Below are 25,839 nucleotides of genomic sequence, written 5' to 3'. Positions count from 1 at the left end.
GGCAAGATTAACCTGGTACAAAAGTATGAGAAGCACACACTGGCTGAGAAGAGACTTCTCACTAAGCTAAGAAGCAGTATTACAACAGAAGTAATAAAATTCAATATTAAAACAAGCATTAGCTCTTACTAAACTCCCCAAAAACAGTACATTGTGGGGAAACTAATATGACCACTCCATTGCCTTTCATTATCATACTATTTTAGAAGCATCTTGTATCACCAAGAAGGCAAATATTCTTACATTTATGCTCACACCAGTTCAACCCCCTCAAATCATACCATAACAATAGCAACAATGTGATTTTTGCTTTGCTGGACCATAAGAAATGTGATTTTTGCTAGGGAAAATTATGCAGCAAGAAGGAATCAGACTCCTTTTATTTCAAGGAAAAAATAAGCAAAAATCATGTGCTAAGCAATAATTAATTAATTCAAGAGAAAAGGTAGAAAGTAACTGTACCAAAGTACAACTTGCTTGGGGTTTGTTGTTCGGTTTTGTTTTAGGTTTTAGTTTTCTCTTTTTGAACAGAGAAAGCAAAAATGCAAGGTTTTCAATGTTGAAATACAGCTGCCAAAATAAAAGGGCCTTTGCTGTGGAGACAGAGAGCTGGGGACAGAGAACAAACAAGAGATTCTTATTCCTTTATGTGGTACATTGTATCATAAATTATTCCCTAATTCCTTACAGTTTTGGCTCACACAGGTCACTGCTTATCTGAGCTGGCGGGAAACATGCAAAGCAGCTATACCCCGAGGAGAAGAGGGAATCCACCAGTGGACATTCGATGATAAATAGTACAATAACCTGGCATGATTACAGGCCATGCTGCACATTCCTCTCCCAAGTTTTGATTTGTTATCTGGGCCTGGAGTGGAAAACATACACAGAGAAGGACAGAAGCAGAGGAAGCGGGCTGGAGCTGCAGCATCCAAATGGCTCCGTCAGCCTGCAGCCAGTCACCGAGTCACTCACCTCATAGCCTTTTTCCAACAGGAACTCAGCCAAGTACGATCCATCCTGGGAAGAGCAAGATATAGGAAAATGTTAGAAACGCATTCAATAGCCCTGGGAGATTTGGGCTGCTTAAGATCTCAAAAGAGGGAAGAAAAAAACTTACAGTGAGTAGACTGGGTAACAAGCCTATACTTTGATTTCTCTAGATTCATACACGAACCTAAAAATACTACAGACTCTCTTTAGTTAATTTTAGACTAATAAGCAGTATATTTTAAGATGACTTGCTTACAAATGCTAGTTGAGAACTCCCATCTCTTGAATCTTTTCCCAAGTTCCACTATAAAGTGCCTGGGGACTATCTTTCCAAAATATCCTAACCACGGTCATTGAATTCGAACTATTTTGGAGACAAGGAAGAAAAAACATGTAAAAAAAAACACAGTACAAGCTTGGCATTCTCTGCAAACCAGCATGCCTCTGTAGCACCTTGTCATGCTGGCGTCTCCCTTGCCCAGGTGCTCCTTCTACAAGGTTTCTAAACAGCAGTAATTCTGCCTTGACTGACCTACTGAGTTGTCAAAAGCATTCCTAGCAGACCTTATATTTAAACTACACAATAAAAGTAATTTTCAAATTTTAAGTATATGTCATTGAAGGTTAATTTGGGTGATTTACTTTCAGGGATTTTTCTTTTTTTTTTTTTTTTTCCCCTTTCTCCTTCGAAATCCTTGTCAAACTCAAATTATTAAGCTCCCCAAGAGCAAATACTTTTGTTTTAAAGTCATATCACCTTTACATAAATGTGTACACACCATCACAAACCCAGCAAAGTTTACCCTGCCAAGAGAGTTCTCACTAACCAATTCAATGATTGCCCATGCCCAAAGCCTACAGCTTTCACTGACCTCTTGAATTGCTTGTTCCTGTAATCTGTGAATGTATTCCACCAGACCCAAATGACTTGCTACAAAAAGACCATAAAAACCATGAGATGCCACCTATGCTTACAGGTTTAAACTCTGTTATGTGGATCTGCTCTATCATAATCACAGCCGGAGACATTTAAGGGCAAAACACAACAGACATCTCTCTCTGACCATCCCTTAAAAGCATGTTGCTCCAGAGAAAAACCTCCTTTTTACATCATATGATTTTTTTTTTGCCTCATAGAGAGCCTAAGAATAACACACTAAAGAACGAAATTTTAGATGCAGCAGGAGGCCTATAGGAGCAGGACGGCCAAGGGAAATTGCAATTACGGCAAAATCCTGGGTAGGTGTATGCAAAATGGCACAGAGTAGTGCACAAGGGGCACATTGCTATATGTTTAAAAGAGTAGCTTTGGAAAAGGAATTAACTCATGGTATGAATGCTTCATACAGTTTCACACACTCTAGAAGGGCTTGAAACCAAGAAAGTTTATACTTCCATCCTTCTCCCACTACAGGTACATGTGTGTGCACAGATGTCCACAGGGCTATAAGCCCTGTAAGAGCAGTCTATGCACCAGTTAATCATGGAAATTAAAAAACCACATTTACCATGGCTTCACTGGAAGAATATGTACATCAAATGATAAGAACAAGTCCCTACTGAAAGGAGAAATTCAAAGAATATTTGACAGAAAATCTGCAGAAACATGGGCACAAAGAGGGAGTGACAGCTACTTTTTATGCTTTTGTCATCTTTTGCATTAGCAATTCCTCCAGGATTTAGCAGAGAAGGGAAAAGTTCCTAGTTCGCTCCTTGGTTGCTCAGTACACTACAACATAAAATTATAAATAGAATTTAAAAAGGAGGTGAAAGTGGGAGATGCAGAGAGTGCAAAGGAGATGAAAAAAGAAAGGCTGTGATTACTTCGGAAGTTGATGGGAAACAGACTTAACTAGGATTGAACCCTGTCAATAAGGTCTTGTTCTTCTCACCCAGGCCATTGCTCAAAGTTTCCAGTCGTCCTGGAACATTTTGAACCAGCAGTGGCACTTGCTTCCTCTGCACTTCCTTTCCAGGTCTATCAAGTGATAGGGCAGGGCTTTACAATGAGTGGGAAACAGGCAGCAAGTGTGAAAGCTCCTGCTTTCTGGCTCTGGCCGGCACAGCTGATTTACTGTCTGGTAATCTCACCCAGTGCAGCTCCGCGCGGTCCTGCACTGCGATACCGTATCGCAGGCGGCCCCAGGGCTCACGCTTCCCTTCCTGCTCTTGTCAGAACAGCAGCCTGACAGGGGCAATGCAATCACAACAGCCATCAAAGCCTCAAAGGGTCTGCAGCTGGTAAGGACAGCACAGCTTCCATCTTCTCCTAATGAGGTCAGGGAGTAAATAATAATAAGTAAGCTTTGTAAAGTGACTTAAACCTTTAGGCCTAGGAGACTACACTGCACACATAAATTCTATTATCAAAGATATTGATTTGCATTTGTACTACAAAGTCTTCAAGATACAGGAATCCCTGAACCAGAAAACATATTAAAGGAATTAGGTGTTAAATTATAGGTGCTATTATACTTCATTTGAGAGCTTAGTTTTGCAAATATAAAGCTCCCAGCTAATGCTATTCAGTTTATAACAAATCAACAAACTACCAAAGGACAGAAGCAAGTCTCTATCTGTGGATAAATCGGTCTTGAAAGAAAATTGCCTACAAACTGCCTTTAAGTAGGATTACAACGAGGCCTGGCTCAGTACAGATATGTCAGACCAGCTTGAATGATCAAAACAGTTTAACAAGACTGACTAAACAAACCACCTCAGTAAAAAAAAGTTCCTCATCAGCACACTCTGGCACCTCAGATTTCAATCTCTGTGTTCTCTTCAGCCAAACACTAGTCTGAAAGCTCATACAAAGAATGATACTTCAGCTGGCTTCCAAGACACAGCAGCAGGTTTCCAACTGCAGCTGCCTTACAACACGTCTGTAAAATTCACAGACAAAAGAAAACAGCCACATAAACACTAGTGTGAGACAACTTTAGGATGCAGTATTTTATGTTTAATACAGTAGTTAATGTCAGGAACTTGAATAAGCTTTGACACACTATCAAAGAAAAACACTTCCAATGTGGTGAAGAAATTGAGACAAATGAGTTAGACAGTGCTTTGCCAAAATCATCTAGAATAAAAGCAGTATCAAGTTTGACTTGATCCATGAGCAAATAACAGGATAATTTATACAGAAAACTGAAAACAAGTGTAACTCAATAGCTTGTTTAGCAATCTAATCTCATTTATTTTGCAGTTTTACACAGGCAAGTTCCATTTGCAAAGAACTCATTGAAATTTATATTGACACATCCAGGGAAGGCTGTAAAAGCACCCTGACATGCAAGCCATGTTCATCCTCTTTCTTTGATTTGGCCAGTTCCAATGCCCTTACACAGAGCTCTTGGATTCAAGAATTAGATAATGCCCATGGATGAAGACACAAGTGGAAAGCGAGCAAGGGAAAAAGATCAAGAGGAGGAGGAAGTATAGAGTTTTTTTAATCACTACTCCTAGAGCTCCAGGAGAAGTACGTGGAGTGTTTTTTCAGGAGAGAGAAAGAATTAAAGACCTAACATAAATGATGCAAGTGCATTATGATCATAGCACGGAGGAGAAAGGGTTCTCAGTTGCAGGGCAGGAATATAAACATTTGAAAAGAAACACCCTACAGTACATCAAGTACTCAGAATTCATTACACCTTTGAAAAAACATGTAATCGTTTTCCACATACCACAGAAGAGATCAAAGATGCTTACACTTATAAAATTTAAAATTGACTGAGGCTAGTGCTGTGCCTTTACAAATAACTACAAAGGTAAGTTGGTGGAAGTTCAAACTAGAGGGAGTATGTCAATTATCAAGGTCAGTTCTCACTTCCTTTTGAATTACAAATGATACTTCTGCTCTGCTGAAGTTAAATTTTGGTAGGTTCAATTAATCTGTTTGGAAGAAAGTGCATCAGAAAAAGAGGCACGCTTTCATGCATAGGACATGGGTTTTATTTCCTAAAAGCATCTTTCTGCAACAACATCAGCAACAGTGCACAGTAACCTTTCTCATACAGCCTTGTTGGAATGAACAATCCATCTCCCCATTAAAATCTCCAGAACCAGTGCCACTGGTGGCCTTGTACAATAAATTGTTGGTTCGTCAACTTTTAAACTTTTGCACAGCTATAACCTAATGCTATTTCAAAGACCTACTGAACTGGAGTATGGTGACAGATCCTTTGGGGCAGGAGATACACACCACTCTAAAGCAAAATCCAACTGATTTTAATAGCAGTCTGTAACAACTATTCATTTGTTCATAGCACTCCAGAGCAGTCTTCCTCAAAAATGAAAAATCCATGAGAGTTATAAAGTGAAAAGTTATTTTTGTTGAAAAATGCATGCTTCTAATAATTTCCAGTGATTTACAGAGGAAATCAGTAATTTTTTTGCAGATACTATTAAAAAGAACAGTGCTACACTGTCTCAAGTCCTCAAGGTGATAATCGAGGTGAAGCATTAAAGCATTCATAAAAAATTCCCCATACTGAAAACAGGAAGAACTATGAACTCTGAAGTATTTAACTGATTTATTAAAGCTGCCACCCTCCAAATGCAGTAGTTATTTTGCTATTTTGATTTGTATTCTGGCCAAGTAAGAATATAATAACAAGTGTCCTTTTGTTCCTGCTGTCAAAAGAAAAAGTCAAAAGGCAGTAAAAAAAAAAAAAAAAAATCTTTGTTTTAAAAGATTGTCTACTTAATCAAAGGTTTTTGTCATTCATTAACCGCAGTGCAACAAAATAAAATTAAGCAGGAGGACAAGTTAGCAACAAGGAAAGCATTCTACTTGCATTACTCTGTTCTTTTCCAATTAAGATTTGTTTAAAGGCAAAAGAGAAGCAAAGTTGCTTTGGAAAAATGAATCACTGTGTTATTTCCTAGTCTGAGCTCCATCTGACCTCACACACTATTCACTGGTAAACTATTAAATTATATTAAGAGCTGCAACTGCAGTTACAGAAAAGAGCAACATGTTCCTCCTCTCTCCTTCCCTGCAGTTGTCTTTATCTAAAACAACATTAGTCACATCAATATTTACAGCTATTCCTACTGTGAACCTCAACACAGACCCCTCCTTTAAAGAGCAAACCTTGCAGCACTCTAAGGCTGACATGAACAGAATAAACCTCTGTAATTCAAGTTTGCTCCTTCCCAGCCTGTTTGGCTTAACTTCAGCCAACAACAGTAAGGTATGGCACCTAAATGGGGCTGATGTATTTTTTTTTTAAGTGTTGATATCTAAATACATAAAACCTTTAATCTAAACCCATACGGTATTCTACAATAACCGAACAGCTTGCATCTATCACACAAATCTCCCCCCAACATCTCAGCTTGGGAAAAACAAATTACACCAACAAACTGAGTGCATAAGGTTTAGGTTTTTTCCCTGATTGCAGGAACCTGTAGCACATAGTGTGTCATGTCCAAGCACACCACAAGTTCCCCAGTGATGACAGTCAAGCACTTGATAGCTTTCTAGAAAAAAAAATCTAAAAATTATGCCCCTAAACATTCAGGCATCAAGATACTCAAAATAACTGCTAGCTCTCAGACATATCCAAAGAACTATTACTAAAAAGAAGAATAGCCTCAGTAGAGAGCCTTCTAAAGCTTATAAAAGTTATGAGCCACAAAACCTTAGTTTTTTTCTTCAAATATGAATGTCTAGTACCACATACTAAATATTAGTACACTAATATGAACCAAACCAGTTAAGGAACTCTGAATTTGAGAGAAAACTACCTATACTTTTGTGTCTCACTAACAAAAGCATAGGGATTAGAAGAATGTGTCTATAAACACAGAAATGCAAATCATATGGGCAACACTCCAGACGAAAATTAAAATGTCTACTTCTAGTGTATATAATAGGAAACCCAAAACAGTTTTAAAAGCCAGGAGATTATTATTTTGCCCATCCCTATTTCCTCTTGCCTTCAGAAAGGTACTGGTATCAGATGGTCTTTCACCTTTCCAAAGTAGCAAGAGCAGCTCCAGTCAGCAGCAGCTACAACCTTTTTGGACCTGCCTTATCCTCAAGGACCCAGACTAAGCCAACATCCCCATTAAGTGACACATGGGGAAACGCTTCAATGTGCAACAAATGCAAACTAACCCCAAACACTACACAGTGGAAACCCAAACAAACAAAACCTAGTGCAGAGGGCAAAGAAACCAGAAAACCCAGGACTAACCTGCAGGCTATGCCTCCAAAAGAGTAACTTGGATATCAAAATTTCAAAATTCAGAATTGTCACAGTAAAAATCCATAAAGCCCTGAAATTCTGGGTTCAGAAGGCATTCTGTGTCTTTTATGTTTAAAGGAAATTAGTAATTCTACGAAGTGACAAGGAAAAATATGAAATCTTGGCATGTCACCTTTAATATCTTACAGTGGAAAGCCAATAACAGCAGCATTACCATGGCTATCACTGCAATTTGGTGAGGCCACCTAAGCTTATGACCAGAGCTTAACACACATCATACCAGAAATAATGGACTGATATCACACTCCTAGATAGAGCCATATTGTTTTCCTTTCTTTTTTCTTTATTTCTTTTTATCCTTTCTGCAGCAGCCTAATGCAGCTGCTGAGGTTAAATTTTTTCACCATTGTAGCACCAGCCTCCTCTCAGACTGATGGCTCAAGCAGGCTTTCTTCCTGCTCGCTCACCTACTGAGTTTACTTGAAGTTCAGCCCAAGATGTTTCCTAACAGAGTGCAAGGTCAGTTATTTGAGACAAAACAAAATAAACACCCCACCTGCTACCTAGTTTCCATGAGATCAAAGCCTAATAAAGGAGAGGTATATGAGCATAGACCAGGAAAAAGCTTTTTAATTCATTCTTCTGTACTTAGCTTTACAGATGGATATCATAATTTTGTCTGAAATGTGGTTTATTTATAGTTAAACACAAAAGCAGAAGTCATGTTCCAGTTGGAGGAGAGAAGCACTGCACAGTAGCCCAACTCTTATTTTCTTAAAAGTTTGCATAGTAAGAAATTTGAAAATTCAGTCAGGAAGGCTTATTTGTTACAACTTTATCAGCTCTCAGTCTTGCAATATTTGCTTGGGCAAAAAGAAAAATGCTAATCCTGCAGTGATATGATCTGAAAACCATGGGAGCAAGTACTCTGTTTCTAGACATTTCAAGTTTTAGCTTGCCTTACAACTGGTCGTAGCTCTCTTTGGCATTGCCTCTCCCAGTCTGCATGGTCTGAGCCCAGTTTTTACTGTTCTGACATCTTCTGAAGCATAAATAAATATTTTCAGGAACTCATCTTATTCATATGCAATTATATTATATTATATTGCAATATTCATATGCAAATCTTTTTACTTCAAGATTCCCAAACTTCCCAATTTTCAACAGAGGTTTTTAAAAGATGGATTCCAATACTTTTCAGAGTGACCAAGAGACAACCTAATTGTGGTCATCAACACCCTGAGCTCTGGGCAGCTCAGATTTCTCTTTACCCCAGTAAGGGATAAAGTAAGAACCAAAAGAACCCAAAGAGCTATCACAGCAATTAACTTCCTAATAATTCTGCAACAGAACAGAAAGGGAAAAATATGACTGAAATTTCAAAACAAACAAACAAGAAAAAACCCTACAGAAATCCCAAAGCTAGATTCTTGAGAAAAGTATAAATATTTGGACCAAAATGCTACATATTCATTTACTATCTTTACTTAACTATTTGTAACACCTTTTGTTCAGAAGAAACAGTAACAGTGAAGAGGTTTAGCAGAAGAGCTCTTAGGAGTTGTTCCCCAGAGTTTACTATACATACATGCACTTTTTCCTACACATTTTGAGTCCTTTCTACATAAATCCACACTTTAGTTCATTAAAAAAAAAAAAAAAAAAAAAAAAAAAAAAACCACCACAAAAACACACAAAAAAACCCACCCACACCATACAACACCACCAAAATGGTAAGATTCTTAAGATGACAAGTTGCTCTTATGCCTTCCAAAACATTGTTCTTCCAAAAAATAAATGTCAAAAAACAATTTAGGGAAGTCAAAGACACATGGCCTACAGAGATTTGAATACAAATTTTTTCCACAGGTAGCACTTGCCAGAATTCCATGTTTTGCAAAATCTTTTTATGCCAAGGAGCAGTTTCACATTTGTTGGACATTTTTAAGCAAGAGTAAATATGCTTTTAAGGTTTTGTTGCGTTTTGTGGTTTTGGGCTTTTCACAGTTTAGGATTTACTTAATTTCTGGGGTTCTGTTTAACACACAATATATGTACTATGCTACAACCATAAATAAACATTAAGTCTGTAGTAAAACATTGAATGAACAGAAGTATTTATTCAAACAGTGCCTAGCTTCCTCTCTAGGCAAAGACAACTCTTAGTGAAGATGCTTAACTATGTAATAACTGCACTCACGTTCAAAACACAGAAATATAAATTCACTGAAATTAGACATTAGACCCGATACCTCTGTTCCACGTGGCTGCTCTTGCTAATCAAGTGCTGTGATGCCACATGGACTGAGCTTCCTGGTGGCGAGAAGCCAAGCAGGATAAGGATTATCTGGGTGATAGCAAAAGGATGCAGTGTTTTTTCAGAGAAGGTTGCAGAAGGTCATCCTTATATTTACAGATACCATACAATGCCTTGCGTACCCAGCTTCACAGTTTTCCCTTGTCAGCTACAAAAGGGGGAAAAAAACCCACCCAGTTTCATTAATTGCCAAGGTTCTTGTCTAAGGGAACTAGAAAAGGGAAAGTGAGAAATCGCAGTTGCTTATCCTATCTGTCAGGAGCAGGATTTGGAATAGACGACTACCACAAAACCACCAGCAAAACACCAATTCCTTCAATGCATACAGTATAAAAAAAATCACCTGCAGATTGAGTTAGCAAAAATCCTTTGTATCATCTTCAAGTGCCCTAATCAAAAGAATTCTTTCAGCAAGGTAGTTTTCATGAACATTAGCTTCCTAATTAAGAACAGAGCAAGATCAAGGTAAAGCAACTCTTTAAATAGTTTAAACATTTCCACATTTTAAACAACAGTTTAAATATTTCCACATCAGTCTTGTTCCAATGAATTATGCAGTTTTGCACAAACCTCTGAAAACAGAAAAGCTATGAAAAACTTTCATGAAGAAGCTTTTAAGAAGCATCAAAACAGATTCTTTTAAACACCTTCACACAAACAAGCTTCTTTCATTTACTACTGCACAAAACCTGAACCTAGTTAAATTTAACTGTCTTTGCAGGCTGTGGAGAGATGGAATACATGGGATACATTTTAATCGTTTTTGTCTATATTCATAGTGATTTCCTCTAATCTCAAGGTTTCTTTGCAGTTCATTTGAATGGCTTTGCACCCTAGGAATTACAGGAAATTCTACGGAAACCTCCCTGTCTCACTGACTTTGTAAACTGCTCTGTTACATTTACTCCTACCAAAAGCCAAACACCACAGGATCAGTGTTACTTCTTTGAAATTCATAAATTCTTTAATTGTCAAGGGATATAAGGGTATGCTTTAACTGAATAAACACACCAGCATTTGCAAAAAGGCCAACATGAAGAAAATAGTATCTACTTTTTTATTACAAAGTCACGACCACTTAAAAATGGCAACATCCTATCTTTTTTTAAGAAACACTTAAACTCTCCACAGCAGGCCCAGTAAGAGAACTCTTGGTTTTGCTAAAAATAAATGCGAACATGACATCAAAGAGTAAGGGGGCCTCATTTTCAAAAAACAGGGACCAGAAACAGCATGTTTCTTTGAACAATACACCAGGAGAAATGATCAGATGTGTGTATATATAGAATCTATTTTTCTACAATTAAGTACACAGGTGCTCCTTTTAAATGCTGTCAAGAATTGCAGGTTAACACCACCACACAGCTATTTGGAATATTCTTCAGGTTTCACATTTCCAGCTACCCTCTTGCTCTTGCCTGAGCTGAGGCAACGCCTCCATCAAATAAGGACAACAAATCGCACCTGATACCATATTAATCTTCTTAAATGCTTATCACTGAATCACTACAATATGCTCCAAGTAAACAGAAAAAGAAGCTTCCATACTGGACTACATCATACATCATTTGAGCAGCGCTTAAGGAGTTCTTTATCATCACATCAAGTAAGCTACTCTGCATCAAACCATCTATCTTGTCCCTCTGCCTCACCCCAAGAGAAGGGGCATCATCTGTTTCCCTCACATTCTTCCCTCTCCTTACCTGTTATTTAGAAAGCTTGAAGAGGCATCATAACAGGACTTTTGTTACCAGATTCTACCACCTGTGCCCTGATCAAACTTCACAGTACAAGGTACCCTTTAGATGAGCATCCTTACTCTTCAGCAGCTGAATGCATTTATTTGGGTCATCAGAAAATACACTGAACAAGACCTCAAAAGTTTGACTGAATGCTTTTGTACCAGTGAACATGCTGGCAAGCAGTAGATGCATACAACCAAACAGCTTAACTACTCTGCTCTATCCTCACAGAAAACTGCTCAGATGACATTGCACCACGAGGCATCTTGGAGGAAGCTACGTGACTTATGACCCACAAAGAAGTCTACAACAAATTGCTTTGAGAGAATGGCCAAACTCCCCCTGCATGATCTAAGGCATCACAGGTACAACCCCTTCTCTCCCTGTCCCTTCAGCCATGCTGCCTGACACAGAGCACTACATCCCATTCACTCAGAGCTGTGATTACTGCAGTAGTGATCCGTGCCATCTGCTGTGTACAGACCATCCATAGGCACAGGCAGCCTTCCAGCCACACCCACACTGCTCTCGTGGCAGACTTCCAAACAGAAACTGTGGCTCCATGTTTACACATCTTGTTTGTCAATATTGTATTGTTTCTCCAAGAACCTGGCAAACCAACAGGCTCCAAGGATCCTTGCTAGTGCAAAGCTGCTTCTTGCAGCAGGATACCCAGACGTTGTAATTCAAGCATTCCACATGTATCTGGATGATCTGTGAGGGAAACACTTTTCTAGATATTCTAAAAAGTTTGTTTGTTTCTAAACTGGACAACAGTTCTAGAAACACGTGGAGAACATTCCATTTTTCCCCTGGATATTTGTTTTACTCAGGACAAAGGTTCACATGAAGGAATGTTCAACTTCAAAGAAACACTCCTGAGTTTTCTCATGTACTTCTGTAGGACAACCTCAACCTGGTGTTCAGCCATCAAGTGACTAAAGTTTGGATCAGAAGGTGAACAGCAGGGGTCCCAGGGAGGGAGTGAATAGAGAGGTACTCATCCTGATGAAGTGTAACAAAAATTACTCCAAAATTGCTGGGATGAGACCAGGAAAGATTGAGCTTGTAACTCTCCAGCTGGCATGCAGGAACGGCAAAATTGTCAGTTGTAGTGAAAGTTGCTGTGCTGATCTATTCAGACAATGAACACTATGTCTTCCCAAAACTCTTGTCGAAACTATTTCCTCAAAGATGCAGGTACCTATTTACCTATTAACGAATTTTGTACTACAAGAATGCCAAGCTTTTCTTTTCCTCTTCATATGCCCATGCTAACATACATATGGTACATTGAAGATACCATATCTCATCAAGTAAAGGGCATTTTACGTCATCATGCAAAAAAAAAAAAACAAAACAAAACTTAGTAGTTTTTTAGATAAAGCACTAGCGAGGCTCACCATTAGCTCTTGAACATTGTCAGGAATCATTTGAGTGCAAACATTTCATGTGTGAACTCAAATACGCAGGTTTCAAACCTATGACCATTCAGTTTTCCTTTAAGGACAACAGAAATGTGTGAGAACCCCCACTGGATCACTCCATGTCCTTGATGGGTTAATTGTTCTATGCTTCACTGACATAGAATCACAATGATTCCATAGTATAATGTGCTTCCTTCCCTCTTTGAGGGAAGCTAGTGATTTGTAAACACTTCAATTATCTTTAACATTTAAATCAAACTGGGTTCACCAGAATTGAAGCTCCATGATCCTAAAGACATTCTGTAGAAGGTGGTCAGGAAGACAGGGACTTGCTGTATTGAAAAAACAAAACAGAACACCTGTATTATATGCACTCTCTTTTACAATCATCCCCATCTCCATATATCTGTGCTTTCCTAAAGTCATAGAAGTTAACAACAAGAAAGTTAACAAGAAGTTAATAAGAGCATCTCTATAAGGCAGTTCTTTACTTTGGCTATGTTTATTCACAGCTTGAGGAAAATCCTAATAAAAATGCATCCCTACAATACAACTATTGTACCGACTTGTATTGCCAGACACCAAAAGAAATTGTCTTTAATGCATACCAAGGCTGAATAAAACAATTTTTTCTTGTTGACACCATGCAGCTAAAGTGCAAATTGCAAAATACTTTCCACAATTATTGTGTCATTCTCATGTAAAGGACTAAAACTCTAAAAATGTCATGTAACAAGAGGTAGAAATTTAGTTGCACTGTCCCTCCTAGTTTAAAGCATGAAAAGAGCAGTCTTTTGGGGCCTTGACTTTTGCCTCTGGCATATTTTCGTTTGAGTTCACCCAATCAACTTGAACTTGGTTTGAAGCCTTTTTTGCCAAAGCGTAAGATGAACAATTATGGATCATGTTGCTTATAAAACACTATAGCAACATATCCAAACAGTCCTGAAAACAGGTATCAGGCATGAAAACTGACTGAAACATGAATACAAGCACAAGTCTCAGCAGAAATTCTTAGGAAAGCTTACCTTATTGTGAGAAGGAGAAAAAGGGGAAAGGTTTTTTAACTGCAAAAATACTGGTAAGTGGCATATTCAAATATGGTTTTACAGGATAAGAATGAACACACTGACGTTAAGATTGCTGGAAACCATGTGGTAGCTGCACCAACACATTATGAATTGAAAAGGTTTGCTGAAATCAAAAAGAAAAGTGAAGAAGCTATTAAGGTAACATAAGTCCTACCAGCCTCTATCAGATCCACTGACCATGGCTCATTCAGATCTTTGAAAGTTTTTGTGGAACCATTTCCAATCAATTCATCATTTTAATGGATGATTTTTACTGATACTAACAACATTTTATAGAAAGAGATGGAATCAAACACAGACCTATGGGGTAACCAGCTCAGGGAACAGTACAATAGCAGCTGAAAGGCTCAGAAAGATCTTCAGCTTCCCTGTCAGCAATCATCAAGTACATTGTGGAACAGCTGGCAAGACATTCTATTGCATCTCATCAGTTCTTTTTCTGGTCTTCTCCCTTATAAAATTATTTCCTCTTGATATCACCAGACACACAATAACTAGGCTAAAAAATTAAGCTCCCTGTTTCTTTTCTCCATCTCGAGTTCAAGCCAATAAAGAAATATTGCAACATTTCTGGAGGGTTTTCATCATTATTTCTTAAGAAAAAAAACTTCTTTTGAACTCTCTTTTGAGCAACTTGCCCAGGAATTAGGAATACTTAAGAAAAATAAGGCAGCTAAAACTTATGTATCTCTATAGCTATTATATGTTATGGTGCACTACATTTCTTATGCCAATAAAAATAAAATTAACAACCTTGTTTATCACACATAAAAGGCTGCAAGTTTTGAGTAAAAGGAGACAAGCAACAAGTATGTCGGGCACTGAGCAGGAATGTGTTATTCTTAGAATTGTTCTAATTCTTCAAGCTTCAGAGTGCCATACTGTGTGTGCACAGAAAGAATTGGGTAATACTTCATTGTGGATCATCAGGGGTAAAAAGGTTATGGTATGCGCTATTCAGTTTCATTTTACTTCACATACATTGCACAAAATAAAGGGAAACTATGCTTTGTTTTTTAAAAGCATACAAAGAGGTTTTTATACCAGAACCTCAAACAGCTAAGAACTACACAGTATAATACAATATAATAACTAAAAATACAATCCTTCAGACTGCAGTAATTTTTCAAAGCTCACCAGGTAACACAAGGACAGTACTAAGTACTTCTTCAGAAACATTTCAGTTCATCACAATTATGTGTCTTTCCCCTTCTAGCTAAGGGAATGCAATCCTTCAGATTAGAGGAAGTCTTAAGACTTAGTTACAGGAGGTTAATAGTCCAGGAGGAAAAAAAAAATCCTTTCAGATAAATTAATCAAGCCTTTCCCTCGTATTTCAAAGTATAATGTGTTGCTAGCATAACACCAAATCCTTCAGTACCATGGTAAATCAAATTATTTTATAGACACATATAGGACCACATCTGAAATAACACAGAATTAAAAGACCATCGTGTAAAACACCCTGAGTGCATAGCCTTGGTTACTACAGCCATCACCAATATTCAGGGGTGGAACTACTGAGCATTGCACAATTTAAAAGGCTGCAGCAGAACCTGCAAGTAACTTCCTGCAAAGCTTTCATCAAGACACCTGAAGTTATTAATTTATTTTAAAACCTGAATAGACTTGGCAAAAACTCTCACATACCATGGAGACTTAGACTTAAGAACCAAAGTCAGATCACAGACACTCTAAAACAATTCCCAGACAATCCACTGCATTAAAAAACAGGTGTTAGCATTTTAAAGATGCATATGAAGGCTCCATTGTTCCATTCTGAAAGCAGGGAAACTTCCCCCAAGATTCCAATTTAACCAGCCACCCTCATAATGTTCTACAGTTTATTCTCATCTTTAAACTCAGGATTAATTGAATAATTCACCAACATGATGATTCATCCACAGGTAGTCATTCAGCTACTCTTCCTTAACCTCATCTGAAGAGCATTTGTGTGGTTGTTTAGGGGGTGGTTAGTTTGTTTTGGTTTTTTGGTGTTTGTAAATTATTTTAAGCTTCTTTCCTTCACCAGTGGTAGTGGTGCAGGCTGCAATGAGAACACCAGACCATGAGAAACAGCCATTCTTCACCAATGTCTCCCCAGAACAGGAAATGTTTGGCTACAACTTGATGTGACACTTTTGGTTTTTCACAATATAACAATCTTGCAGCCACTGTTCAAAATTACAGCAAAACAATGAGCAGGTCAAAGTTCAGCTGTAAATTAACACTCACTTTAATAAAAAAATAACTTTAAAATAATGACATCAGCTAAGCCACTCTCTTGTAGACATCTTCTCACACCTGCAAATATAAAATACACAACAGATGTTGGAGAAACCAGACCTAATCCCTCCTCTCCCACCACAACTGAAATACTGAGATTCTACAGGAGAACTTACACACCATCACTTTGCTGTCAACTGATTACACTAGTATCTTTTCTAAATATTTTTCTTCTGCTGGCATCTATATACATATAAAGAAACCAAATTTGCACAAAAGGCAGGTCTGAAAATGTTAATATGGTTCTGCTCCAATTACAGGATGGGACAGGAAAACTACAGGAGCAAAGGAGCTCTAACCTGGTGCAAAACCTTTTCACTAACTTGGCAATCAGTCAAGCAAATAAATATATTTTATTTATTCCACCGAGAGCTGAACTTCCACAGTTTGTAGCTGACAGTAATTAAAGGCTGGGTGGATGGCCTGAGTTACAAACCAGTGAGAATCTGGATGTTCCTAGCAAACAACTCATCAGCATTTAAAAGGAAGCCTCTTGTTCCCTGAATGACATGTCAACCCTACCTGAACGCAGCCTGCACAGCTGAGACTGGTCTCTGACAGTAAACACGTTTGGGATTTTGTTTGCTTTTTTTCATTAAGAAAACCCTATGCAATAACACTGGCCTTTGAATTAAAATACCACATTGTGGACATTCCTTACTTCATGAAAATGAGCTGTTGGTGGAGCATGTCATAGCAAAAAAAAAAAAAAAAAAAAAAAAAAAAAAAAAAAAAAAAAAAAGGCATTCTAGTTGTTATTGTATCAGATTTGAATTGTACTCAGTACTTTTGGGGTTTTTGTTCTTAGCCCTAAACAAAGACAAATAAGACTGTAGGATTTAAATCACAAGGGGAAAGGGAGAGCCAAAAATTGCACACCTTACTGTCATTGGTATTTGTTAGAGGAATGTTTACAGAAGTTTCCACAAGTCTCAAAGTCTTTGAATCCAAGACTTCAGGAATATAAATTCTAAAGGAAACAAGCAATTTGTAAAAGACAGACAAAGACTGACAGGCTCTAAGGCACTAGTACCTTCCTTTTCTTTGCAAGCTCTTATTTTGCATGTCAGGGTTCTCTGGTTTCAAGCACTGACCCCTTAAACCAACAGGTAAATCACAAGTAAGCACTGACCTTTCCAACTTCCACTCCCCAATGTGTGATTCAAAACAAATCTGCATGGTGCAGAAGAACACAGTATTAGCTTGAAATCATTAATTCCAAAATAACCATCCTATAATTGAGAAAATGCATCAAGCAGCTATCAAATCCATTTCCAGCTACTCCTTTTTAATTCAAAGGTACCAGAAGTACCTGACAAACTTCCAGTCTTCCCTTGAAGAGGGGCACAGCAATGAAGCAGAAAACTTCCACATTTCACTTCTAACCCTGTTACCCAAGCTAGAAGCTCCAGTAGAGAACTCTGTTTGCTTTCACAGGCAGCAATGGCAGGAGTGGTTTAATCAGGGTCAGTACCTCCCTGACCAACCCATCACAGGCACCTACCCACAAAACCAGCAGCCACTTTAATCCCACAAAGCTTTCAGGCTTTGGAAAGGCAAAAAGCAGCAGGATGAAAGATGTCTCCATCCATAGACTTCAGATAGCATCATTAGGGACTTATGCTGCTCAGGGCTTAATTTCCAAAGAAGAGTCCAAGTTATAATGATAACGCATTTCATCTCACCGTAAATAAGAATCAAGGTTAACACACAAACTGCCAAGCACACCATCTCTTGGCAACAACAGCTGGAAATCTGCAAGGTAAGGATGCCAGGTCTTTATTTTTCTCTTTTTTTAGCATTCAATTTAGATAACTGATTAGAATCACCAAAGTACAATATCCTCTTACACTTCCTATAAGAAAATTTACAGTTCTTTCAACCACATGCACTATCATCTTTAGAATACAGTCTGCATCCATAGTAATTAGTGTTAGCATAGACATCAACTAAATCTCAACCTTTAATCATTTTATTAGGCATATGTTCTAAAAGGTTTATCTGTTAGGCAAGAGTTGATTTATGCAGTATTTGAAAAGATATGATTGATTTGACTTAGCCACACACCAGTGCAGCATGCAAAATGTTCTGATGCAGCAGCTACTCCTGAGTACAAAACAAGTCCTCTTGAAGGAATTTAATACAATTTACCAACCTGCTCCTGGCCATTAAGAACAATCTATTGAACAAGATTTTGGGGTGTTGCATTAATTTAGTTAATACAGGCACACCAAGTCATCCTATGAAGCAGATTCAGCTTCCACCCCAGAGGAAGAGGATTCCTCACTATTTTTGTTTCAGGGCTCCACAAAATACAAAGGTTCACATGCTTGAGCTGTTCACACAATCCAAATTTCTTTCTCCATATTATTCTTCCCTTCAGACAAAGCTTGATATGTCCTAAAAAACCCTAATGTTGAGAAAAGCTAATTAGCATAATTATTTATTAACCATTAGCAATTAATAGTATCTGTTTGCTCCAGAAAAGAGACTCTATAATTTTATGCCTGCTGCCATGCAAAAGGGTTGAATTTTAAAACTTACTTCACAGCCAGCTTCAAAATTTTTTTATCAGAGCAAAACTTTCAGCACTTTTACATTACTGAAATAAGCTGAGCTATCCTTTGAAGAAGGCAAAATGAGAACCATTTTCTTCCAATGAGTTTACTGTTAAACTGCTTGAGAACATAAGCTTGCAAATCACTTCCATGTTGCTAATCCTAAATACTGTAACTATTCTATAAATGGTATAAAGCATATCTCCCCAGCGGAATTGGAATAAAAAGAGGAGAAAAAAAAGCTACAGCACACATAGTAGCCATTGTTTGAATATCAAAAGTGGAAGCCAGCACTGGCATAAAATAGTAGTTTAGCAGATTGAGTTATCTTAATGAAATTTAGTTAAATCATCAGACTGCTTTGTAAGTGTATGCTAAGAATATTAAAAACAAAAATACTCAGCAGCAGCTTTCAGCAAATAGTTTCCAGAAGACTAAAGGCAGATTGTAGACACAGCTTTAGATGGAAATTTAAGTGCAGTTATATCTTGCAAGACCAAAAAAATACATTTAATTAGGAAACTTAAGTCTTTTTAAAGAAGCATACGTACCAAATTAAATTTTTTATCTTTACATAAAAGAACTTGTTTGACAAAGGAAGAAATTGTTTCTGAAACTACTGAACCCATGTCTTGACAAAAGACTAATGTAAATATTACTAGTTAATTTTTCACCAAAAACTTATGCTAGAGAGAAGAAAGCAAAATAAAATTAATATACAATTATATAACAGTAATGTCAGAACTAGAATTCTCAAACACATAAGCAGATGAATATCATCTTTTAAATGTGTTTATACTCAATATGAAAGTTGAAACACTTCACTTTTAAGCAACCAGAGGTTAGGTTACAATGAAACACCAAGAACATGTTCATATGCTCCAAAACAGAAACACCCAATTCTTCAGTGACTCACAGCCACTAATATCATACTTGGAAGATCACAAGCTTTAAAAAGTGAGACAGCAAATCGTCAGAAAGACTGCCAGATAAAAGGACTTCATAAATTCATCTGTATTATTCTCAATCTTAATTACCAGGTTTACAATAGTCACTGTATTTGAAAACCTACTGCCAGTCCTCCTTGACAGGATTTAATTTTACTGCAGCCTACAGTTTTCACCTGATCTTTCCAAGGGACAGTTTTCAGTGTGGCACACTGCAGGATAAGAACTGGGCATGAGTCAGCTCAGGAGGAAGGGAAGGCTCAAACCCACCAGCAAAGAGGGAGATCAAGCAGTAGTGGTCAGTTTTGTAACAGCAAGCAAATATTTTACTTTTCTTTAGCGAATGAGATGAGTTGGGGTGGGAAGGAATCAGACATTTGTCAACTCAAACTAGAAAACAAGATTCCCTCCCAAGAACAGGTGTACAAAGCATTACTAATGAAGTTGCAAATTCTCATGCAGCCCCAATGGGCAAAGACAACTGTCAGGGTACAAACAGACATCGTAAAGTTTGAGTGGGCACTTGGCAGGGATGGTAAGTCTATTCTATGCTGCTGATCCTTTTCTGCAAGCCATAATGCAAGTGATGCTTCTTCCCAGAAGAGTCAAAACTTTTACACACTCACAGCCCAAGAGTTGGCCCTTCAAAACTGCATGGGCTGAGGCAGTCAGAAGGCATCCAGAGGAACTCCAGGGAACTGACCCACCTCACAACCAGAAGAATAAAGGGGAAAAAACCAAAAGGCCTAGTGTGGCTACAAACCAGCAAAAGATGGGTGGCAGTTACAATGAAATTTTGGGATAAGTCTATCCTTAGAAATCTGGAATGTCAGTGAAAGCACTCTTAATTCTTGTTTCTAAAGGAGAGAACTGATGCAGCTGAAAAATGTTGCTGCATGAAAAGAATGGGAGCAGCGCATGGTCGCAGATTCAAGTTGTAGGTCATTGCAATATGAACACCAGCTCCGGAAAGGCACACAAAAATAGCTACCTTGAACCTTCTCTGCCTTTTCATTTTCTCATGCTCCTAACATGAATGTATTTCCCCAAATTCTTCCTGTGACAGTAAGACAAGGTACTGACATTGCTATAGCCACATTAGCCCTGTTGAATGAGCCACCTTCCAGCTTATTCCGGAGAATACAGATCACATAAAACTTGTAAAAAAAAAAATCTAAAAATCTGCTTTGGTGTCTGCTAACACATGGCAAGGAAAACATCATCCTTATTTCCAAAGCATCCATACAACTCTTATGCCTTGTTCACAGCTGCAGACAACAACAAGGTTTATCAATAGCATCACCAAACTTCACCCAACATTTAACTATTCTTTAGAGCTGCAGTAGAAAAGACAACCTTTCCCTATAGCTAAAGCGAAGTAGAGGACTATTACCCAGTTCCTACAAGACAAAGGTCATTATAGAACTTCCCTATTCACAGTAAAGGTTCTCCTTCCTTTCCACAAGCCTAAGTGTTCTTGACCACTTTACAGACATTGAAATCTGCGATTCCTATCCTTCCCTAGTCAGAATGTCTCATGTGAGTACAGGAGATTTAAAACTCTAAGTATATATCAATAACAGAACCCAGAACTATCCCTTTATCTACCTATATATCCATATGAGAATTCCTTGTAGAGGAACAGCTCAGAGCAAAATCAACCCATTTGATATTGTTTCATGTCTCAAACAAGAAAGTCATCCTAACAAAGTCCACATTGACTAAAAAAACCCTCAAATCCGTAATACGTAAATTCCCTTATTACTTAAAGTCAGTCAAGTAGGATTACAGGTTTTCAGATAAGTTGCCAAAGCTGTAGCATTTTCCATATTTTAGTCCCAAACCAGGTTAGATTATTTACCACAATGAAACAGCACAAACACCAAGAATGTGTTCCCCAAGACACGAAGTACTTATGAGTAGCGTCACAGGCAAGATGTGTCAGGGCCCCAGGTAATGTTTAAAGCCTGACTCAAAGTTTAATAAAACTGGTGACCATGGAGTATGGAGAAAGAGGGATAAAACCTATTTTAAACATTTCATTAAAAACAAACAAACAACCCCAAAAACAAACTCACAACCAATGCAAACCATAAAAAACACAAGACAAAAATAACCAACCCACTCCTGTCAAACATCAAGTTTGGCTGTTTCTGTTCTTGGCACAGAACTCTGTACTTTACATATCTTTTAATTTTTTGGGGTACCTTTCAACCATGAGCAGTAAAGCAAAACTTTACTTGTAAGGTTAGCACATCTACAGCATCATTATTTTGAAACAGCAAAGTATTTTCTGTATTTTAAACACACGAAAGTAAAAGAGCACAAGTTCAGAGCACTATCCATTTAGCTAGGAGAAGATGATATAAACACAACATCACTCTACTGTATCAGATCATACCCCATAAGCATTTATCAAGTGATAAATACTTCCCAGGAGACATGGAAACAAGCTAGTTTGGAGGGAGACCTTGTACTCCTGCAAGATGATGACAGATATCAATTATTTGACTATAGACATACGATAGTGATGATAGAAGTTTATATTGTGCAAAACAGAAGCAACACATGTGAGTCAGCCAGATTTTCCTACCAGGGCTCTAATGTCAACCTGCTTATCTGAAATGAGAAACACCTTTACCATATTTAATAAACAGTGACTGTTTCCTTGTAGGAGGGGAAGGGGAATCCCCATTCCCTCCCACACTCCAGCTTTTCCTACAGCATCCTTTCAAGTCTCATAATTTTAATACTGGCTCTTTTAAATGCCAGTTTTTTTTCCTTTCTCTTTTTGCCAAAAGACTTGTTTTCCTTTAGCAGACAGAGCAGAGACTGGAAAATATTCCTTCCTACACAGTTGCAAAAGAACATGCCACACTCACATGAGATTTAAATCGATCAAAACTTTAGGCTACAAAAAACCAGTCAGATCTAAAAAATTAAAATCCAAAACAATACAATTTCAGTTTTAGAAGAAAGTAGATTCCAATCATTCCTGTCACCTTTCTTGGTCTTCAATCTAAGGAGACAAAAAAAAAAAAAAGTTATTTCACCAGGGGCAAAACATTTCAGGTTTCCATAACAAGGCAGGAAGGTATGATTAAACAGTTGCCTGTGCATGAGATGCATTTTTTTTTCTCTTACAAAACAGAGAAAGAAAAAGGCAATTATAATGCAGAACTCAAGTATGAGGCTCTGTGGTTGAGGAAAAAAAAAAATGAAGTAATTTTAAAACGTTTGCCAGACGACTTCAAGCATTTCCTTTCTCATTCCAGGAGTTGGCATACAAACTAGGCACACCTTATAAACCCTACCACCTCCTGGCCCTAATACATTCCAGTTTTTGCCTCATTAAAAAAAAAAGAAAGTTAAATAGCACATGTATAAATATATGCCCAAACATTTACACACATACCTATCGCAAAAAAGACTGATAGGAGTACTAAAAATAGATGCACGCCCTGCATAAATGTGAGAATAAAAGCATGTTTTCACTTGCAATTAAAGTACAATGAATAAAGGCACTGAAGGAGATCAACACTATTCACAGATTCAGGGTATTTCTCCATAAATGGCACAAAAATCTCCAGTCATCATTTGCTCATTGGTGTGCTATTTTCTGTCAGTTGTGGTGGTCTGCTGCCACCACAACAATACTGCCTTTTACCTGAAGATACCAGTGGCCTTCAGAAACTTATTCTGGCAAGCCTTACAAGTCAGGAATTTTCAAACTGTTTGTTGTTTGAAGCTTTAGGTTTTGATTCTGTGACTTTTTCCTTAGAAAAACTGATGCACTGAAATCAAGTAAGTCTCCTTATTGGTTCCAAAATCTTCAAGCAAGGATTAAGGAATATACTGATATACTGCCAGTGCAGAAACTGAAGTGACACGTTAACATCATTAATGTTCCCATCCAGTCCCGTAATGAATTTCAAGTAGGAGTCTGTTCAAGAACAGTACCAAGAGGCCATAGTGGCTGCTAATCAAGAAGGGGAGGAAAAGGGAGGAAAGGAAGGATGAAATTTCCACTTACATTACATGGAGTAAAGCCACATCAGGGTCTGTTGTTATGTATTGTAATAGGAAGGAAAAGGTATTTATTGCCTTGTTGGATGTGTAAGCACTACCAATGCCAAGCAATATTCAGCTGAAGATATTTCATTTTGGAAGGGTGGGGCAGGAAATGGTTTCTTCCATATCAGACTCAAATATAAAACCATTTACCATTCATATGTTTCAGCTGAAGCTCCTTGCCCAGTTTGTAAACTTACATTGAGAGTCACCTTGCCTTCACCCCGATTAGCGTCTGTATTTTGCCCTTGCCTGGGCAAATAACACAAGACCCATTCATCTGAGGGACAAACATGGTTACATGGGTGCAGGTAGGAGACTTGGCTGTCCTTGCCTGCATCCTGAGCAGGCATCTAAAATAGCTTTAACTGTCCCACCACTACCTTCATTACAGGCTTGGGTTGGGTAGAACTGGCCACGTCAGAGAAGGAAGAGCTGTGGTTTAGTCTAGACACAGCATTTCCCCTTTCCTTTACCACGGTCCTGCTTCCAGCAAAGATCTTTTAGTCAGGAGATTAAAAGAGCACACTGCTGTGAAAGCAAAAACAAATATGCCAATTCAAAAAAGGAAGATCTCAGGACAAAGCAGCTTTGGTACAGCCTGGTGTTCACCAGATTTCCCTGTGACTAAAAGGGTAGGACTAAGCATCCCAGAACCACCCCTAACACTGACCTGAAAAAGGAGATCTTTGTAACCAGTCTATTACAAGGGCAAACGTCCATGTGTAACCAAACAAGCTCCACCTTAAGGGCTCCAGCTCTACTGAACTGCTCTCACTTCCAGGTCCTCTCAGGCCCCCACCTGTTTCTTGACCACTGTAACATCCCCAGTGCCAAAGCAATTTGTACAGCCTGCATTCAGCTGAGCTGTCCTGGACTGATGGGAGGAAAAGTCCAAGGTAACACACCTCGCAAGGGACTGCTGTGCTGACCCACCCCAGCTGCAAGGTTGCACTTACCACAGTGTCCTGCCAGCACACTGGTATAGGGCTGCACCAATTCTGCTGCCTGCTGTGTATTTTAAGATAGTGCCATAGTTTTAAAACTTCATTATTTATTTCAAGGCACAAAATTAAACTAGAATATTTGGGTGAATGCCAACATACTTAAATCCTGACTACAGCAGGAAGACTTCTCTTTAAAAATACTACTCATTACTGCTGGATGAAGTCCAGATATAAACTCTATGAGCACTCAGAACCAGAATTCAAAAAAGATTAGTAAGTGCTTGTTTCTGAACATGCTATGTCAGTGTGATTCATGAAACATGATCATCATCTTACAGTAGAGCAACAGCATGGCATTTCAGTATCCAAGGTGCCTTTTCTGTTCCTTCTCTCTTCTCAATTTTAACCACAAGTTTTAGTCCTTAACATTGATAGTCCATATAAGGCATAATCACTTCATTATTTTCCATAGCTACTTGAAAAACTAGTTTTCTTTCTATGAAGTCTAAACAGACTACTACAGACCAGAGCAGTTCAAGATTTAGGGGGTAATTGTATGATGCCCACCTTCTTCATCTTGTTCTGGCCTGCATTCCCAGTGCCAGAAATATCAGCAGCTGGTGAAAGTCAGACCATCATGTACTTACTACTACTGTGCTGACAAGATGCGGTCACAACATGAAGGAGCAGGAGAGATAATAAACCCCAGGACTCCCCACCATAGGTCTGTGTTTTCACACGATCCGTAAGATCTGCATTTTAATGCTGGAAATGTTAAATTTTTTTCCCCCCCAAATCTTCAGAATTCTCTCTTCCCCACCTTGTTGACAAAACGCCTTTCCTTCATCCCACACCAGCAGCATTAGGAAGTATTAGCTCTTATCAATAAGGGATGAACCTGCTTCCATTCTAGCTCAGGCACCATTGACACTTCTGGTTTAGCATTCCTACTGGTATCTAAGCTAGAATTAATAGTAAGTTTTACTAGGAACTAAATTGAAATCAAAATAGAAATTGTGTGGGCTGGAAAATCATCTTTTTCTCTGAGAACTTCCCATTTTTGTGTCAAAACCAGGCGACACTTTTATATTTACTTTTTGGTCCTAGGCTTACTAAAAAAGATAAGGATCCCACATCTCATGTTTGTTTCTGCATCTGCATGGCATTTTTACTTTTTGTAAAGAGTTCACCTTCCAGTGTCATAAAAACACTGTTACTTCCATTTTCTCTCCCTACAGAGAGCAA

At 38.2% G+C, this 25,839-nt stretch overlaps 1 protein-coding gene across 1 annotated transcript in view; it reads right to left on the bottom strand.

Annotated features, from left to right (window-relative positions):
* Positions 1-25,839, bottom strand: part of GMDS (GDP-mannose 4,6-dehydratase) — a 407,005-nt gene that overhangs the window by 345,298 nt on the left and 35,868 nt on the right. Inside the window, exon 2 of the mRNA XM_063401307.1 lies at positions 976-1,020. Coding sequence (XP_063257377.1) covers positions 976-1,020 — 45 coding nt within the window. The remainder of the gene's footprint in view (positions 1-975; positions 1,021-25,839) is intronic.

This window comes from Prinia subflava, chromosome 1 (genome assembly GCF_021018805.1).
Source record: "Prinia subflava isolate CZ2003 ecotype Zambia chromosome 1, Cam_Psub_1.2, whole genome shotgun sequence".
NCBI classification, from domain to species: Eukaryota; Metazoa; Chordata; class Aves; order Passeriformes; family Cisticolidae; genus Prinia; species Prinia subflava.
This window is presented reverse-complemented; position numbering and strand designations above follow the sequence as displayed.